The 19,208-nt window shown below is 37.9% G+C and overlaps 1 protein-coding gene and 1 long non-coding RNA gene across 2 annotated transcripts; both read left to right on the forward strand.

Moving 5' to 3' along the window:
* Positions 1–1,210: 1,210 nt before the first annotated feature.
* Positions 1,211–5,311, forward strand: LOC308632155. Its single transcript, XR_014018440.1, has 3 exons — positions 1,211–1,286; positions 1,877–1,943; positions 4,958–5,311. It is a non-coding gene; the product is annotated as an uncharacterized lncRNA (long non-coding RNA).
* Positions 5,312–5,705: 394 nt separating this feature from the next.
* DPY30 (dpy-30 histone methyltransferase complex regulatory subunit) lies at positions 5,706–18,512 on the forward strand. Its single transcript, XM_081264984.1, has 5 exons — positions 5,706–5,789; positions 6,028–6,099; positions 6,192–6,239; positions 13,972–14,114; positions 18,166–18,512. Exons 2-5 carry the CDS (start codon positions 6,064–6,066, stop codon positions 18,236–18,238), a joined length of 300 nt encoding a protein of 99 aa, XP_081121110.1. The 5' UTR covers positions 5,706–5,789; positions 6,028–6,063; the 3' UTR covers positions 18,239–18,512.
* The last annotated feature ends 696 nt before the right edge of the window (positions 18,513–19,208 follow it).

Below are 19,208 nucleotides of genomic sequence, written 5' to 3' on the forward strand. Positions count from 1 at the left end.
GCAAACATAAAATAGAATTACTTTCACTTACATATATATACATATAATTTCAGTTTAGAGTAAAAAGAAGTTTCATCTATCTTACCTCATTAGATCCTTCCTATGAGGTAGGTATTATCCTACACATGTGTGAAAACCTGAAACTCAGAAGAGTTAAACTGTTTGCTTAACTTAACAGGGAAAATCACATGTTTCTCCACTGCATAAATTATGTTATTCTTAAATAGGCATTGCCTGCCTAATAAATTATAATAAATTGAATATACTTCAAGTTTGTGAAAAGGAGGTCAAGCACAGTTGTTTTTATTATCCTAGGGTCTAGAATTCTTTTTTTTTTTAAGTGAGAGAGAGAGGAGAATTTTTTAATATTTATTTTCTAGTTTTCAGCAGACACAACATCTTTGTTTGTATGTGGTGCTGAGGATCGAACCCTGGCCGCACGCATGCCAAGCGAGCACGCTACCGCTTGAGCCACATCCCCAGCCCAAGGGTCTAGAATTCTTTGGTTCTGAAATCTAGAATTACTATCACCTTGACTCTCCAAGAAAGGCTAGAAAATATTATTTTGGTGCTAATGATTGTCTTCTCTATAAACTCTTTTTTTTTTGTAGTTGTAAGTGGACATAATGCCTTTATTTTATTTATATTTTTATATGGTGCTGAGAATCGAACCTAGTGGCTCGAGCATTCTAGGCAAGCGCTCTGCCATTGAGCAACAGTCCTAGCACTCTATAAACTCTTTTGAAACAAATATCAAATGTAAGAATCAAATACAAAGATGATATAGTTAAGAGCTTTGCTTATGTACTTAATTTTTTAAAAAATATTTTTTATTTGTTCTAATTAGTTGAGATCAAAATTAAATTGTGTTTAATCATTAAAAAATTAAGATAAAATGAGGTTCATAGTAGAAGATGTTGGAAGCAGATATCTCACTACTGAGAAAAGTGTGGTACCATAAGTCCACATAAGACTTACATGTCATTCTTATTCTTTTAATTTACCCCTCTCTAGACAATACACATTGCTGCAAATTTCTGTTATAATCATGGTTCCCAAAGTCATCCTCTCTAGATTCTTCATATTGAAATTCAGTTATCAGCAGTATTTTCAGTCAACTTTATACTTTCTAACATAATTATTTTATACAATTACATAGTTTCTGACTTTTTTCCTTTTTATTCTTCCTTTTTTAATATTTATTTTTTTAGGTGGAGATGAACACAACACAATGCCTTTATTTTTATGTGGTGCAGAAGATCGAACCCGGGTCCCACCCGTGGTAGGTGAGTACTCTACCGCTGAGCCACAATCCCAGCCCCTTCTTCTTCTTCTTTTTTTTTTTTTTTTTTTGGTACCAGTGATTGAATCCAGGGGTACTTAACCATTGAACCACACCACATTCCCATCCCCCCTTTTTTTTTTTAAGAGAGAGTGAGAGAGAGAGAGAGAGAGAGAGAGAGAGAGAGAGAGAGAGAGAGAGAGAGAGAATTTTTTAATCTTTATTTTTTAGTTTTCGGCGGGCACAACATCTTTGTTTGTATGTGGTGCTGAGGATCGAACCCGGGCCGCACGCATGCCAGGCGAGCGCGCTACCGCTTGAGCCACATCCCCAGCCCTCCCATCCCTTTTTAATATTTTATTTAGAGCAAGGTTTTGCTGAGTTGCTTAGGGCCTTGCTAATTGCTGAAGTTGGCTTTGGGCTCAAAATCCTCTTTCCTTACCCTCCTGAATTGCTGGGATACAGCATTTACCACCGCAGCCAGTTTCTACCTGACATTTTAAAAAAATTCATTTCTCTGTTGCTCTGGCTTGCCATCTGAATTTTTTTATTGACTTATTTTTTTCCTTCTTGTTTTGATGTTGTGTTCTCCAGGTTGAACTTGTACTCCTGGGCTCAAACAATCCTCCTGACTCAGCCTCCCCAGTACTTTGGACAACTGGTGTGTACCATCATGCCTGCCTTTTAACTTTAAATGTAAAAACGTTTGTGAAGCTTTTTTTTTTTTTTTTTTTTTTTTTGTAGACCACTAATTCATATCTTAGATTGAGAGAAATCTGCTTGATAATTATTCTGCATTGCTCCCTTCAGTAAACATTTTTATATTCTGGTTTTTTTTTTTTTTTTTGCTTCAGTAGTGTCAGTGTATAAATATTAAATTTTGATATAGCAACTCAAGTTAACACATATTTGTTTTAGAGAGAGAGAGAGAGAGAGAGAGAGAGGGAGAGAAATTTTAATATTTATTTTTTAGTTTTCGGGGGACACAACATCTTTGTTTGTATGTGGTATTGAGGATACAAACCCGGGCTGCACGCATGCCAGATGAGCGCGGTACCTCTTGAGCCACATCCCCAGCCCTAACACATATTTTTTAAAATATATTTTTAGTTGTAGATGGATACAATACCTTTATTTATTTATTTATTTTTATGTGGTGCTGAGGACTGAACTCAGTGCCTCACACATACTTGGCGAGCACTCCACCACTGAGCCCCAGCTCCAGCCGAGTTAACACATATTATTCAACTATGATGCAGCAGGCCCCACATGAAGTACAAGGATTTCTAAGACATGGTCCCTGCCCTGAACAAACTTGCAGTCTAGTTTCCAACTTTTCACTGTCAGTACTTGGAAAATGTAGATTAGTAGTTTTCAGTTGCTTCCTAAAATTTGGAAATGTTTATAAAATACCTACTACTTGTGGGGAAGTGTATGGATGTATAGTATGAAATGCACAAAACTCTTCTCTCAAGTTTTCTCAACCACTTTTAAGTGGTACTTGAAAGGAAAGTGAGGAACTGGGAGATGGGCAAGTGAGAACTGAAAGGTGGAGACCAGACAGAGATACACGTGAGAGTTTGTCCGAGCTGACAAATAAAGGCACATCTCTCGTTAGATGGAGAGAAACAATACAGGTTTGAGTTCTGGGACTTTTATGGGGCAGGTTCAGGGATTAGAGCCCTGTGGGTCCTAATGTGGGCGGTTAAGGGTGGGGTTGGTATGAGGGAGTGGTGAGCCTTTCTCAGAAAGGCTCTTGGGCGAGAAAGCAAAATTTTTCTTAAAATGGTGGCTGTCACTTAAGATGGCTGTCCAGATGCTAAGCAAGGACCTTAGAGTACTAGTTTTTATTTCTCACTCCAGAAAAAGCATTTACTCTTTATTAGAGTTAATATATGTACTAATTAATTTGTCCTACATGTGTGCATCCACATCTTTGCACCAATCTTTTTTTCTAAACATTATTTTTTAGTTGTAGATGGACACAATGTCTCGTTTTATTTATTTATATATTTTTTGTGTGGTGCTGAGGATCGAACCCAGTGCCTCAAGCATGTGAGGTAAGCGCTCAACCACTGAGCTACAACCCCAGCCCTGCATCAATCTTATTTGTAAAATCCTCACAGAGCCATCACCAATCACAATAGTAATTATTGTAAGGTCAGGCATGGTTCTTTGGCGGCTGGGGGTTGCTTGGTGCTTTGTTCCTCAGCCACCTCCACCTAACAATTATCAAGTATATAGTATAAAACTTAATCTACCCACAAGTCTAGTTCCTAAAAAAATTCTATTTACTTCAGATCTTTATCCATGTAGTATTTAGCAAAATTAAGTTATAGTCTACTTTTAAAAATACTTAAGCTGGGCAGTGGTGTATGCCTGTAATCCCAGTGGCTCGGGAGGTTGAGGCAGGAGGAAAGAGAGTTCAAAGTCAGCCTCAGCAATTTAAGCCAGGCCCTAAGTAACTCAGTGAGACCCTCTCTCTAAATAAAATACAAAAAGAGGGCTGGGAATGTAGCTCAAGTGATTGAGTGCCCCTGAATACAATCCCTGGTAAACACCCCCCGAAAAAAACAAAACCAAAACCAAAACCAAAAAACCCCACCAAACTTAAGTACTTCCCTATAAGTACTCATCATTTTTACTTTTTTTCCCCCTGTGTACTGGGGTTTGAACAGGGGTGTTTTACCACTGAACTATATTCCCAGCCCTTTATTTATTCTTTTATTTTCAGGGAGGATCCTGCTAAATTGCTCAGGCTGGACTCTAACTTGCAATCCACCTGCTTTCTGAGGAGGTAGGATTTCAGGGAAGCACCACCACACCCAGCTCCTTTTTACTTTGAATGGTTTATATATCATAACATTAATATGCCACAATTAGTCTCTAAATAGTCAAAGTTTTATATGAAAATGTGCAGATGCAAATGGGAAGTTAATATTACTTTATATTTACCTTAAATGAAATTTAGTGGATTTAAAACAATCCTATTTACTGGATTCTTGTTTACTATATAAAAATTGTGTGTAGGAGGCTGATTATCATTTGTTTTTTATTTTTTAAAAATGTAGTACTGGGGACTGAACCCTTGAGGCTACATCCCTAGCCTCTTTAAAAAAAAATAAATAAATTTTGAGACAAGGTCTTGTTAAATTGCTCAGATAGGGTCTTGTTAAATCGAAGTTGTGATTCCTCCAGAGAAGGGGAATTACTGGCCTGCACCACCACGCCCAGCTACCTTTTGCAAACTTTTTTTTTTTTTTGGTACTGAGGATTGAACCCGGTGCTCAACCACTGAGTCACATCCCCAGCCCTGTTTTATACGTTATTTAGGGACAGGCTCTCACTGAGTTGCTAAGTGCCTTGCTAAGTTGCTGAGGCTGGCTTTGAACTTGCAGATCTTCCTGCGTCAGCCTCCAGAGCCACTGGAATTGCAGGCATGTGCCACTGCGCCCAGCTAGCTTTTACAATTAAAGAAACAAACAAAACAAAACAAAACAAAAAACCCAAAAAAGCACCCCCCCCCCAAACAAAACAAAACACCCCTCAAACAATGGTATCAACAGTACTGTGGCTTGGAAAACTATTTTCTTTTTAAATCTTGGTACCAGTAATTGGACCCAGTGGTGCTTAACGAGTGAGCTACATCCCCTGCCCTTTTAATATTTTATTTAGACAGGGTCTAGCTGAGTTGCTTTTAGGACCTCACAAAGTTGCTGAGGCTGGCTTTGAACTCGCGATCCTCGTGACTCATCCTCCGGAGCCGCTGCTGGGATTCCTGTCGTGCATCACCTTGCCGAGCAGGCGTCGTGCTAATCTCGATACAAATGCAAGATAACATCTCATAACAACTCATCTCCACAATTTATGGGCCTTCATGAAAACTGGCTTCGAAACGCCTAAACATTGCTTCTTCCCCTGCCTTTGGTTTTTAAAGTAAACCACTGACAATATGTGGTGGATCATTCAGCATGTGTCTTTTTTTTTTTCGGTACCGGGAATTGAATCCAGGGGTGCTTTACCACTGAGCTACATAGAGACTGGGTCTGGCTAAATTGCCAAGGCTGGCCCAGACCTTGAGATGGCCCAGACCTTGCGATCCTTCTGCTTCAGCCTGCCGAGCCCCGCGGGTAACGGGCGTGAGCCACCGCGCCCACCGGGGCCTGTGATCTTATAGGAAGAAGCAGAGTAAGTGATTTCGGTTCCTCCAGGACAGACGATTTCAGGCAGAACCAAAGACCCCTGGGGAACTGGGCAAGTCACTTGGTCGCCTGGCGTTCGCAGGTTGACTCACTCTTGCAGTCCCAGAGGACAGATCGCGGCCCGCACCTCTGCAGACAACTAACACCCTCAGAGCCGGCGTGTCCCGGTGCCTCCCGGCCCAAGCCCGCCGGGAAGCTCTGCGCAGGCGCAGTCGTGCGACATTCGTCACTTACGGCCGGAGCGGTTCGTGCTGGGAGTTGGTGGCGCCGTGCAGACCTTTTAGGAACCAACAGCTTGGGCGCGGGTAATTAGCTCTCTTTCGTCCCTTGCCCACTTTTTCCAAGTACCTGGGACTGCTTCGGATCTTCTTGACCTGATGCGGGCGTCCAGTCGTGGACTGTCCCATCCTGCTCCTCTTCTGCTGCGGGCGTTCGAGCGCCCAGGTGGGGGTGAGGGGCGGGGTCGCCGACTGGGCTGGACTCCATCCTGGCGTTTTCGTGTTGAAGTTTCCCGGGTAACTCGTGCTCTTCTCGTTTTCCAAGGCTGATATCCCGGGACTGTGGTTTGCAGGGTCCACCATGGAGCCAGAGCAGATGCTGGAAGGACAGACGCAGGTACCGGAGGCGCTGGATTCGGGTGGCGGTGTGCCAGGGAGGCAGCGGGAAACGGCGGCTGATGTCTCTGTGACCTGTGTTTTGTTTTCTAGGTTGCAGAAAACCCTCACTCGGAGTACGGTCTGACCGACAATGTTGAGGTAACTCTCCCAGTTCCTTGTCGCATCTTTGCGTCTCCTGCCAGCTGGTGAAAACTTGGGATCCGTTTTTACTAGGTTACTTTGCACAAGTGAAAACTTTGCTATCTTCAACTCAATAGTATCAAATTACAGGTAGTTTGTTTTTAATAGTGGTGCTAATACTTTTCTTAAATATAGAAGGTACCCCGTTAATGGAGTATAAATACTGGAACCACTGAACCAGGGCTGGGTGGCATTGGTTAAGAAAATACAATTTTGTTGGGTGCGGTGGCGCCCGTCTGAGATTCTAGCGATTCAGTAGGTTTAGAAAGGAGGAATCAGGCCAGTCTCAGCAATTAAGGGAGACCCTCAGCAGCTTAACACAACTCTGTCTCCAAATAAAAATGAAGGGCATAACTATGATATTCTAATATTATGTCCCAGATCACCAGACCTTGGGAAAATGAGAGAAAAAAAAAAGTCGAGTGTTTGGTATTTTATTTAGTGGTTAGTTTTCTGCTGCTTTAATTTTAAAGTGCCCTTTCGTTTACGAATTAAAGGGGATAGTAAAATAGTAATTATGTTTTTGTAAGTTTTTACTTGGTCAAAAGAGGATAACAACCCTATGTTCAGCTTTTCATTCATCACATTTTAAAATTAATTTTTTGTTTTTTGAGTTAATACCAACTTGAATACATTATTATATTCAAACCTCTCTATTGATTTACAATATATGAGTTCACAAAGCATATATTATAGATACAGATAACTATCAAGTCCCCTTGTCTCCTTTAAAATTGAATAAAACAAAATTAAACTGTGCATCTCATGCACCATTTGCACTCCAGTGTTCAGAATGTCTCTTGGCAGCACTGGTTAGTAGTTTTGCTCCCAAAATTTCATGTATTCAAAATAACAGATCACTTGAAACTCCATGCAGTGATTCTTCCATTTTAGAGATTTAGTCCATGGTTGTTGAGCCACTCCATTGCTGTGGGCCCTGGGTGAGGCAGAACATCATGGTGGAGGGGCATGATGAAGGAAGGCTGCTCAGCTCATGGTATCTGGAAAGCAGAGGTACTAGGAATTGAACTCAGGGGCGCTTAACCACTGAGCTACATCCCCAGCCCTTTTTTATGTTTTATTTGGAGATAGGGCCTCGATAAGTTGCTGAGGCTGGCTTTGAACTTGCCATCATCCTGCTTTAGCCTCCTGAGCCACTATGATTATAGGTGTGTGCCACTGTGCCAGTAGAGCATATATTTTGATTTCTAATTTATACTTATTTTTTTTGTGATATCTGCGAGTCTGGAAACTACTGTTCTACAACAGCTACTGCTGTTGCTCCTTTTAAGATTGTATTTTATTTCCTTTATTGGCTTATTGTAATTTTAGGTGATTATTTTAGGGTTGTATAGCATGTAAATTTACTTGAACTAGTAGTATATCTTTTAAGTACATGAATCTTTTTTTCTCCCTGGTGCTGGGGAGTGAAATCAAGGACTGGTGCATGTTAGGCAAATCTTGTAAAATTGAGCTATATCCTCAGCTCAGTATATGAATCTTATAATATTTTTCAATTTTTTAAAATCTCTCTTTGCCTTTGTGTTATTGTCATGTATTTCATTTCATTCATTATGAGCTGTGTGTTGATGATTTTAATTTTTTCCTTAAAAAAGTTGATTATCTTTTAAAATATATAAACAAAAAAATAATTTTTTTCTTTTTTTTTGGGGGGGGGTACCAGGGATTGAACTCAGGGGCACTTAACCACTAAGCCACATCCCCAGCCCTATTCTTTATTTTATTTAGAGGCAGGGTCTTACTGAGTTGCTTAGCACTTTGCTTTTGAGGCTCCTTTGAACTCGAGATCCTCCTGCCTCAGCCTCCCCAGCTGCTGGGATTACAGGCATGCACCACTGTGCCCAGCAAGAAAAATAATCTCTTATTTTTATTTTAGCAGTACTGGGTATTGAACCCAAGGATGTTCTACCACTGAGCTACATCCCTAGCCACTTATTTTATTTTATATATATATTTATTTAGATACCAGGGATTGAACCCAGGGGCACTTAAGTACTGAGCCACATCCCCAGTTCTTTTTATTTTTTGAGATAAGATCTTGCCAAGTTTCTCAGGCCCTCGCCAAGTGGCTGAGGCTAAACTCAAACTTGTAATCCTCCTTCCTCAGCCTCCTGAGTTGCTAGGTTTATAGGCATATTTCACCATGCCTGGCTTTATTTATTATTTTGATAAGAGTCTTCCTTGGTTGCCCAGACTGGCTTCAAACTTAAAATACTCCTTCCTTAGCCTCCCAAGTAGATAGAATTACAATGCATATGTGCCAATATGCCCTTTGAAAAAGATGATTTTATATTTACTCACATGTTGTCCATTTCTGGGGCTCTTCATTCTTTTGTATGGATCTAGTTTTCCATCTGGTGTTATTTTCTTTCTGCTTGAAGGGCTTCACCATTTCTTATACTGCAGGTTTGCACATAAGGAATTCTTTGAGCTTCTGAATGTCTGAAAAAAATCATTGTTTTGCCTTTTTTTGGGGGAAGATATTTTTGCTGAATGTAAATATGCTTCACTGTCTCCTGGTGGACATTGTTTCAGATGAGAAGTCTGCCATTATTCCTGTCTTTGCTTCTCAATATATAATATGTCTTTTCTTGTGCTGTTTTTTAAGATTTTTATCAGTTTTTTTTAAAGCATTCTTTTTTTTTAAAACCTTTATTTATTTATTTTTATATGGTGCTGAGGATCGAACCCAGTGCCTCATATGTGCTAGGCAAGCACTCTGCCACTGACCCTCAGGCCCTTCATCACAGTTTTTTAAAATTTATTTTTTATTTTTTAAAATATTTGAAACTAAGGGTAATAATTACTTAACTATGTCTCGAGCCCCTTTTTCAAAAATTTTAATTTTGAGATGGGATCTCACCAAGTTGCTAAATTGCTAAGGCTGGCTTTGAGCTTGTGATTTTTTTCCTTCTTTAGCTTCCCTGAGCTGCTGGGATTACAGGTGTGCACCATGGTGCCTGACTTTTTATCCCAATTTTTAAGTGAGCTTATTTGGATATTTGTAATGTGTATTGATCTTCTTTCTTTTTTTCAAAAAATTTGTGGTGCTGGGGATTTAACCCAGGGCTGGGTCCATGCTAAGCGCTTGCTCTACTAGCACTGAGCTCTATTCCCAGCCCCCCCCTTTTTTTTAAATATGTCTTCTGCTTAGGATTCATTGAGCTTCTTGGATCTGAGGGTTTACAGTTTTGATCAACTTTTGAAAAATTTCAGGCTTTATTTCTTCAAATATTTGGTTAGATTAATTTACAACTACTTTTGTCTATCTTGAATATTCTCATGCTTTCCTCTATTGTGAACTCTGTAGTGGTCTTGCTTCTTTTATCATCTTTGTCATTTTAGGTTTCTTTCTATGGGTTGGTTGTGTTGTAAGTGAGCTTTTCCATCAACAAACCAAACACATTGGTGTCTTTCCACAATGTCAGAACTTATAACAAATTTATAGGGAACATCGCTTTCATCATTGGTAGTTCACTGAATACTTGTGGGTCACCTGGTAGTCATAAGCTGGACAATCACAGGATCTTTTATTCCAGTCTTAATTTGTAATATCTGTAACACTCAAGTCATAGATACGTCACACTTTGCCCAATTATATATATGTTATAAAACGCCTAAGAAAGAATTAAGGCAGCCACAGGGGTATAGAAGGCCAAACTGAGAGCAAATGCAGAAAACAAATACAAATGCAGTCTCTGTAGGTAGTTAGGGGAGATTAAGAACCAGACTAAGAACTTGTTCAAGGCACAGAGCTGTCAAGGTGCAGGAACTTATTCTAGGCCAAGGTCTGGTAGGACTGCAATTTCAGAGTGTCAGCTTGGAGTAGGGCTATGAACAGATATCACAGGCAGGAAAAACCTCACTCTGCCCAAGCCTGAGGACAGAGATTCACAAGTTTGTTGCTGTGGTGATTTTCCTAGCCAGGTCTCCTGCTGAGTGATCAGGAGACAGCATCAAGGTGCCATGGTGCCCATTCTCAGGGTGCTTTTCCTTTTATGGGCAAATGAGAGGCTTGCGTCATCTTTTGGTTTGGTGTGTTCGATAAGCACATGGGCCTGTTTTTTCCCATATGAGTTGCTATGTCCATGCATCCAGGTGCTTCTGATTAATTTCATAAGTCCAATGGTGGCCATATTTAGTACCATGATTAGTTTATGTCTTATTGTTGTGCCAGGCAGAGATGGTTGTTTACTTATACAAACAAGGTATAGAGTCATTCCACCTCAGCATTAAACTCAAGATGGAGTTGCTTATGGCAAACTACTGCTTTTACAAAATGGAGTAAAACAGCCTGAAAAGTGCTGTTCAATACACCATGGAATAACTCTGAGCAGAACACTGCCTGCTCTTCACAGGTTGATTTTTCTCTTTAGTATGACATTATTTTTCTTCTTTGCCTGACTAGCAATCTCTTACAGGATGCTGGGCATTGTGAATTTTACCTTGTATGGTATTGGTATTTTTCCTTTTCTTCAAACGTTGTTGAATTTTGTTCTAAGATAGTTACTTAGAAACAATTTGATCCTTTTAAGGCTTTCTTTAAGTGGGCCTAGACCAGCCTTTAGTTTAGGCCTAATTTCTTCCTCTTGAGTATTCTGTCAGATGTTCCATGTATTTTGAGGTTTTCCTGCTCTGGGTCAGGGGAGCACAAACTTCCCCAGCTTTGTATGAACTCCGCCATTGAGGGCCTCCTGTGAGGTTATATTCACCTGAAGACAGAAAGGCAATCTCTTTAGTGTCTTTCTGTTCAGTTCTCTCTCCATGTAACATTATCCTTTCTAGTACTCTGCCTTGCAAATTCTAGTTATCTTCCCAGCTCAGGAGACTACTGGCCTCTGCTCAAGGGCTGTCTTCTATGCAGTGTTCTATAAGTTCTCAACGCAGGAAACAGTAAAGTAGAGTAATCATATTAATCATAGGTTTCAGCTCCTCTGTATGTGTATGCATTTTTATTCAGGTTAATGAAAAGATTTTAACTTAGGTAAAATTAAACATAGCCATTGGTAGTACATATTCAGTAAAAGAATGAAATAATGAGAGTATTTTGTTAAGGAAGTTATTATAGGACTTATAGTGATTGCTTAGGCATTGCTGTTTCTTATTGGAGGCACTGTAATATTCATATAGTTGACTAGTTTTATGACTAGTTTTTCTGTTTTTATTTTGGTACTGGGGATTGAACCCAGGGCCTCTAGCAGGCTAGACAAGTGCTCTATCACCAGGTACCATCCTTCAGCCTGTTGACTAGTTTTATTTTATTTATTCACAAGTACTATGACAGAAAGTTAGGATTGCTTACAGAAAATATATTCTGAGCCAGGCTGGTGACACAGGCCTGTAATTCCAGAGACTCCAGGGGGCTGAGGCAGGAGGATCCCAAGTTCAAAGCTAGCCATAGCAACTTAGGCAGGATCTCAATATAATAAAGAGAACTGGAGATACAGCTCAGTGGTAAAGTGCCTCTGGGGGTTAAATCTCCAGTACTAAAAAAACCAAACCCCTACATTCTGAAGTGTTGAGGATTGCCTCATTTTCTTTATTGTGATCATTTGAACATGGTGGATTTTGATCTAGGATAGATCCACATAGGTGGATTTTGAATGAAAACTCATTCAACTAGCTGGGTGTGGTAAGGCACACCTCTAATCCCAGTGATTCATGAGATTGAGGCATGAGGATTCCCAAATTTGAGACCATCCTTGGCAAATTAGAGACTTTTGTCTTGAAATAAAAAATAAAAAAGGCTGGCGATGTAGCTTGGTGGTAAAGTACCAAACTGGGTTTAATCCCTAGTACTGCCCCCCAAATCCCTCATTTCACTGTGATAATTTTAGTTTTCTGAAATATCAAGTTGTATAATGTTTTCTGCAATGGAAAGGTAAATTTTACAAGGACTTAATTAGAATTTCAGAAATGATGATGTGCTACAGTTATTATCTGTTGAAATTTACTGATGAACAATATACTTCCCCATCCATGACTAAATAAATAGGTATTTTATATATTAAATAGACTTTATAGAAAATTATTTTTAATAAGTTCCAAAATTATATTGAAAATCATAGGAGAAATTGATAGTTATGAGAAATGTCTTTGGAACCAGTGCCATGGTGTGTACCTGTAATCCCAGCAACTCAAGAAGCTGAGGTAGGAGGTTCATGGATTCAGAGTCAGCCCTAGCAATTTCGGGAGGCCCTAAGCAACTTAGCAAGACCCTGTCTCAAAACATAAAAAGGGAGCTGGGGTTGTGGCTCAGTGGTAGAGCGCTCGGCTGCCACATACAAGACCCTGGGTTCTATCCTCAGCACCACATTAAAAAAAAAAAGTATTTACAACTAAAAAAAAAAAAAAAAAAAAGAAGAAAAAAAAAACCATAAAAAGGGCTAGGGGTGTGGCTCAGTGGCTAAGCACCCCCCGGGGTTCAATCCCCTGTACCAAAAAAGATAAGAAATGTCTTTGGAAACCATGGTGTATATGTTGTAGATAAAGTGATTCAAATTAAAAAAATATATATATACACACAGATATATAGTGAAGGCACAGATGCTAACTGTACCCTTTAATGTAGTTCAGTGGTAGAATGCCCCTGGGTTCAATTCCCAGTATAAAAAAAATAAAAATAAAAAACTAGATTTCCAAAGAAAGAAAAATTTTTTAATAAGTTACTTTTTAATGTTTTTTATATCAGCAAAATCAATGTGAAAACTCCAATTTGAGTTGTTAAGTAGGAACTATGAGTTTCTCAAATTTCATTCACTTAAACGTCATATTAATGATCTTTACTATAAATAATTTCCCTCATTTTTGGGGTGTTAAATACTTATTGTTTTTCTTCAGTTTCTTCTTTTAAAAAATTGGTGTGTGTGTGTTTTAAAGAAACAAATGGAAAAGCTGATTGTGATAGAGGGGAGCCATGAAAATGAAAACAATGAATACAAAACAATGGTAGTGAATTTTAAGTATATTCCGTGGACAGTGTAAGCCTGTGAGCCTGCAGTTTGTTTTCTCTGTCAAAAAGGGAGTTTAGCAAGTTCTGCAGAAGTGCTAAAGACATATTAGCACTATACTGAGACTTTGTCTTTGATATAATCTGTGATGAAAGAATTAAAACAGGACTGGCTTTCTTTCTTTCTTTCTTTTTTTTTTTTTTAAAGAGAGAGTGAGAGGAGAGAGAGAGAGAGAGAGAGAGAGAGAGAGAGAGAATTTTTAATATTTATTTTTAGTTCTCGGCGGACACAACATCCTTGTTGTTATGTGGTGCTGAGGATCGAACCCGGGCCACACGCATGCCAGGCGAGCGCGCTACCGCTTGAGCCACATCCCCAGCCCCTGGACTGGCTTTCTTGCTATGATTCAGTGTTGCTTCATGTCCAATGTTATGGAATAGGGTAAGAAGGAATTCTCATGGAACGCAAAAAAAGGGCACCTAAAAAGGCAAAAGGAAAAGGGAGAAAGTAGAACCTGAAGATTATGAGATAATAAGTTATCTTCAGAGGGAAAGAGCTGTATGAGATTTAGAGTAGGGTCTGAATCTCTGTTGTGAGGTTTGCAGTCTAGTGATAGTTTTGCCTTTCCTATTTGTGTCATATTTCCATTAGTTTTTGTTTCATGTTAAAAATAATGTCATTATTTGGCATATTCATGCATTGATTTTTGAATTCACTAGAGGATAGTAGAAAACGAGAAGATGAATGCAGAAAAGTCATCAAAACAGAAGGTGGATTTACAGTCTTTGCCAACTCGTGCCTACCTGGATCAGACAGTTGTGCCTATCTTATTACAGGGACTTGCTGTGCTTGCAAAGGAAAGGTAAGATTATAGCATTTGCAATTGGAAAGAAAGAGAGAGACACTTCCCTAATTGAAATCTTATTAGTCATGTATGATGTTTTTTTACTATAATATTTTATAATTTATGGCTATTAACCTTTTTTTTAAAGAAGTCGGTCATAAAGAATTAAAGAAAGTAACACACATAAAGAAGTCAGCCATAAATTCATAATGCAGGCATTTTCTTTCTTTCTTTCATTTTTTTGAGAAAGAGAAAAAAAAAAAGTTTTATTGTTTTGCTAGCAAATAAGAAACACAGGGGACTCCTGTCCCAGAGGCTGTGATTTTCCCCATCGTGGCATTTTCATTAGTCTTAGATTATTTGAATATTTGTAAAGGTTTATAATCATGGTGTGTGTAATTTTGTATGTTCTTTTTTTTTTTTTTTTTTTTTAAGGAGAGAGTGAGAGAGGAGAGAGAGAGAGAGAATTTTTTTTTTAATATTTATTTTTTAGTTCTCGGCGGACACAACATCTTTGTTGGTATGTGGTGCTGAGGATCGAACCCGGGCCGCACGCATCCCAGGCGAGCGCGCTACCGCTTGAGCCACCTCCCCAGCCCTTGTATGTTCTTTTATTTGACATAATTGTTTCCCATCTCCATAGTCTTCATTATTACAGTTATTTATTTATTTATTGGTACTGGGGATTAAACCTGGGGTGCTCTACCATGGAGCTATAATTTCCCCACCCCTTTTAAAAAAACTTGAGATGGGGTCTCACTAAGTTGTGCAGATTGGCCCTGAAGTTGTGTTCCTCCTTTCTTAGCCTCCTGAATGGAATCCCTGGGATTATAGGCTTGGGAGTTTCATAATTATAATTTAAACTATAATATCATAATTAATTTTGCCATTTTCCCCAATGTTGAACATTGAGATCCAATTTTCCTTTGGTATTATAGGTTTCCAAAAAGTTATCTGTTTTCATGCCTCTTTTGCCTCTGTTTAGTTGTTTTATTATGATGAATTCTGAATAGTTGGTTTACTTGTTCAAAGGACATGACTTTTTATAGTGCTCAAAATATAATATCATATTTGTCCAAAGGTTTTTTCTTAAAAATTTTTATTATAAAATTTTGGTAATTTGTCTTAGCTTACATTTCTTTATTAATATGATTACAGGAATTCTCACCTAAAATATTTTTGTGTGAACAAATACAATAAAAAAATTTATTTTGTAAATTAGATTAGTCAACATTGATTAGATACATATTATGTTTTATTCAAAGAATAGTGATAACCATTGTAGCCATAATTTGATAAAGAACTTGACTGGAAGTATGTCTCATAGATTATTGACTAAGAATAATTATATTAATTTATATAAAAATTATGTGGAGGTCAATGGTAGAACACTTGCTTAGCATACACGAAGACCTGGTTCAGTTCCCAGCATCTAATAAATAAATAAATAAACAAACGATAAATGCTTGCTTTTGATTATTAGTATATTTATAAATAAGATTTATTTATAACAGTGACATACACAGATTCTGCTACCTATAATTAATATGTGGGCAGCAACTCTGCTGGCACATGCCTGTAATTCTAGCTATTCAGGAGGCTGAGAGTTTAAGGCCAACCTGGGCAATTTTGCAAGTTCCTGTCTCACAATTCAAAAAAGGGCTGGGCATGTACTCCAGTGATAGAGTATGTGCTTAAAATACAAAAGCATCCTTTATACTTATTTTTTGGTTCTTTTTAAAGAAAGTTAAGATGTTAGAAATTCTAAATATTACGTTAAGTGCTAGGAGAAAAGATATGAAAAGTTTTAAAAGTAATACAGGGTTTTTAAAAAAATTGTTTTGTAGTTATAAATGGACAGAAAGCCTCTATTTTATTTATTTTTCTATGGTGCTGAGGATCGAACCCAGTGTCTCACACATGCTAGGCAATCGCTCTGCCACTGAGCTGCAGCCCCAGCCTAATACAGTGTTTTTAAGTAAAGAGTTCTGGAAAAACAAACTAATCATAAACATATGAAAATTTTTGTCTATATGTAGGCAGCAGAAAAGGCTAAAATGTAAAGGGATTTTTTTGGGAAATATTTTTAGTTGTAGATGGACATAATACCTTTATTGTATTCATTAATTTTTTATGTGGTGCTAAAGCTTGAACCTAGTGATTCACATATGGTAGGCAAGTGCTCTATCACTGAGATACACCCTCAGCTTGAATTATTATTATTATTTTGGTACAGGGGTTTGAACCCAAGGGTGCTTAACCATTCAGTCACATCTCCCATTCTTTTTTTAAATTTATTATTTATTGGGCTGGGGATGTGGCTCAAGCGGTAGCGCGCTCGCCTGGCATGCGTGTGGCCCGGGTTCGATCCTCAGCACCACATACAAACAAAGATGTTGTGTCCGCCAAAGACTAAAAAATAAATATTAAAATTCTCTCTCTCTCTCTCTCTCTCTCTCTCTCAAAAAAAAAAAAAATTATTATTTATTTATTTAGGTACTGGGGATTGAATTTAGGGGCACTCAACCACTGAGCCACATCCCGAGCCCTATTTTATTTTATTTAGAGGGTCTCACTGAGCTGCTTAGTGTCTTGCTATTGCTGAGGCTTCATCCTCCTGCCTCAGCCTCCTTAGCTGCTGAGATTACAGTCATGCGCTTCTAAGCCTGGCCAGTTCTTTTTTATTTTTTATTTCGAGACAGAGTCTCACTAAATTGCTTTGGGCCTTGCTAAGTTGCTGAGGCTGGCCTCCAACTTGTGATCCTCTTGCCTCAGCCGCTTGAGTTGCTGGAAATATTGGCATATTGCCTGGTTGAGGGAAATGTTTAGAGATCATTGTAAATCAGTTTTCAATGTAACTTTTCATAGTAGAGTTTAAAACATATTCCTCAAATTTTCATCTTTGGACTTGTTTTCTCAGCAATAGTAACTTATATAAAAGTGATAAGTATAAAATAATATCTCTTAATTTGTTTATACCTTTATACCTGTATTTATTTATTTAATTTTATGTGATGCTGAGAATCTAACCCAGGGCCTTGCACATGCTAGGTGAGTGCTCTACTGCTGAGCCACAACCCCAGCCCCAAATAGCTCTTAATTTTTTTTTAAACTCTTTTTTAAAATTTTATTTAGTTGTAGATGAACACACAGTATCTTTATTTTTATGTAGTGCTGGGGATTGAACCAGGGCTTCACACATGCAAGGCAAGCACTTTACCACTGCGCTACAGCCTCAGCCCCCAAATATCTTTTAATTTAAAAAATATGTTCGACTTCTCAGATGTAATGTTTGGTTGATTGCAGTATTAAAATTATTATTTCAAATTGTTTGAAGAAAGATGTGTTTTTTTGGTAGTAGGGTTTTGAACTCAGGGATGTTCTACATCCACATCCCCTTCCATTTTTTAATTTTGAGACAGGATCTTGCTTAGTTGCCAAGTTTGTCCACAAACTTGTGATTCTCCTGGCTCCCATATAGCTGGGATTAAGAATGTGAGCCACAGTGTCAGTGGAAATGTTTTCTTTCTTTTTTTTTTTTTTAAGAAACATTACAGAATTTACTTGTCCAGAAGTGTTGATTCCTTTGATCAGTCACTTAAGGAATAGATCCAGATGTTTTAGTAAGGCTACAGCTATTGTCCTAAATTGTTTTCTTTTGTTGAAGGTTAATACTTACTCAGAAAGTTGTATATATCATAGGTACAGCTTGATGAATTTTCACAAACTAAACATACGTATGTAATGGGCACTCAGATGAAAAAGCTGAGTGTTGGCCAGTAGTCCATTCATCTCCCTTGCGATGCCTTCAAATCATTCCAATTGGGATAATTGTAATTCCATTGTTAGTACATTTTCAAAACTGTGTTTTCAAATTGAGTTCATAACAAGTTTTAAGTCATAACAATTTTTCATTCTTTTAAAATTATACCATTGGCTAGTTTGCTTACTACAAATGGGCTTTGTAAAATGAAACTTAAGATGATTTTTTTTCTTTAAGGAACAGAATGTTTAAATTAACACATCTAGAAAATATATTTCTAAACTTTGGATTTCTTTTCCCTTACAGACCACCAAATCCCATTGAATTTCTAGCATCCTATCTTTTAAAAAACAAGGCACAATTTGAAGATCGAAACTGACTTATTGGGAAGAACAGAAAAATATGGTTGCTACTGTAGATTTTACATGATTAAGAGGCAGCTTTAATTGCCATGATTTTTCCCTTTTTTTGGAAGTATAAGAATCTTCAGGACAACAGAATTTATTTCGGAGTTATGGAAGAGAACATATTTCCCCTATTTTGATTTAATCACCATACTTATTTAATGAGTGTCTTCTGTGCAGTCTTTTCTCAGATTGTCTTTAACTTTGTTTGAAAAATGACCTTCAAAATAAACTGTCATAATGCCATTATTTTACAGTAGTTTTTGTTTTTATGACAAACATTTATATACTTGGTTTTCATGAATTATTTTCTGTGTCTTCAGATGTTACAGAGTGTTACAAAAGAGTGAAAATACAGCAGAATGAAGTATAATATAAAAAATGCAGCCAGTTTTTCTCAATATTGCTAGGGACCCTTCTGAGGGTGGGATGTGGGTCTCTTCAATAGCTAACGAACATTACAGATGATTTTAATGTACAATAATGTTGGAGTATTGATAAAAAGCATTATTTCAGTGCTTTAGAGATGATATAGCTATTCTTTATTGCAGTCTTACTATGTGTGAGGCATAGTACTATTTTACTTAAATTATTTCTAAAATAGCAACTCTGCAAAGTAGATATTATTATTCCCATTTTGCAGATGAGGAAACAGACTTGGAGAGGTTAAATGATTTGCTCAAAAGAACGTTACTGGTAAGTGCTTGAATGGGAATTCAACCCAGTCCAACCAGTGTGTTGCTGATAGCTAAGTGAGAAGTACTTGTGCTACTTCATATCATTTTCTCTGTGCAAAAAAAAAAAAAAAAAAAAAAAGCCAGTGGTGCCCCGCCCCCATTCCTGTGAAGAAATTGAGATAGTTCAGTAGCTGAGATAATTGTCTGAAGAGAGCCAAGAAAAATATTCACTAGAGCAGTATTGTCAAATGGGAATCCTCCCAGGACA

Source organism: Spermophilus citellus (genome assembly GCF_964194105.1).
Source record: "Spermophilus citellus genome assembly, chromosome: 13".
NCBI lineage: Eukaryota > Metazoa > Chordata > Mammalia > Rodentia > Sciuridae > Spermophilus > Spermophilus citellus.

What these genes read in the sequence shown, in the direction of transcription:
- DPY30 (XM_081264984.1), top strand. Translation starts at nt 6,064, where the DNA reads ATGGAGCCAGAGCAGATGCTGGAAGGACAGACGCAG. An exon ending in TGCTGGAAGGACAGACGCAG is followed by an intron (nt 6,100 to 6,191) that starts GTACCGGAGGCG and finishes TTTGTTTTCTAG; the next exon opens with GTTGCAGAAAACCCTCACTC. An exon ending in GCTGTGCTTGCAAAGGAAAG is followed by an intron (nt 14,115 to 18,165) that starts GTAAGATTATAG and finishes TTTCCCTTACAG; the next exon opens with ACCACCAAATCCCATTGAAT.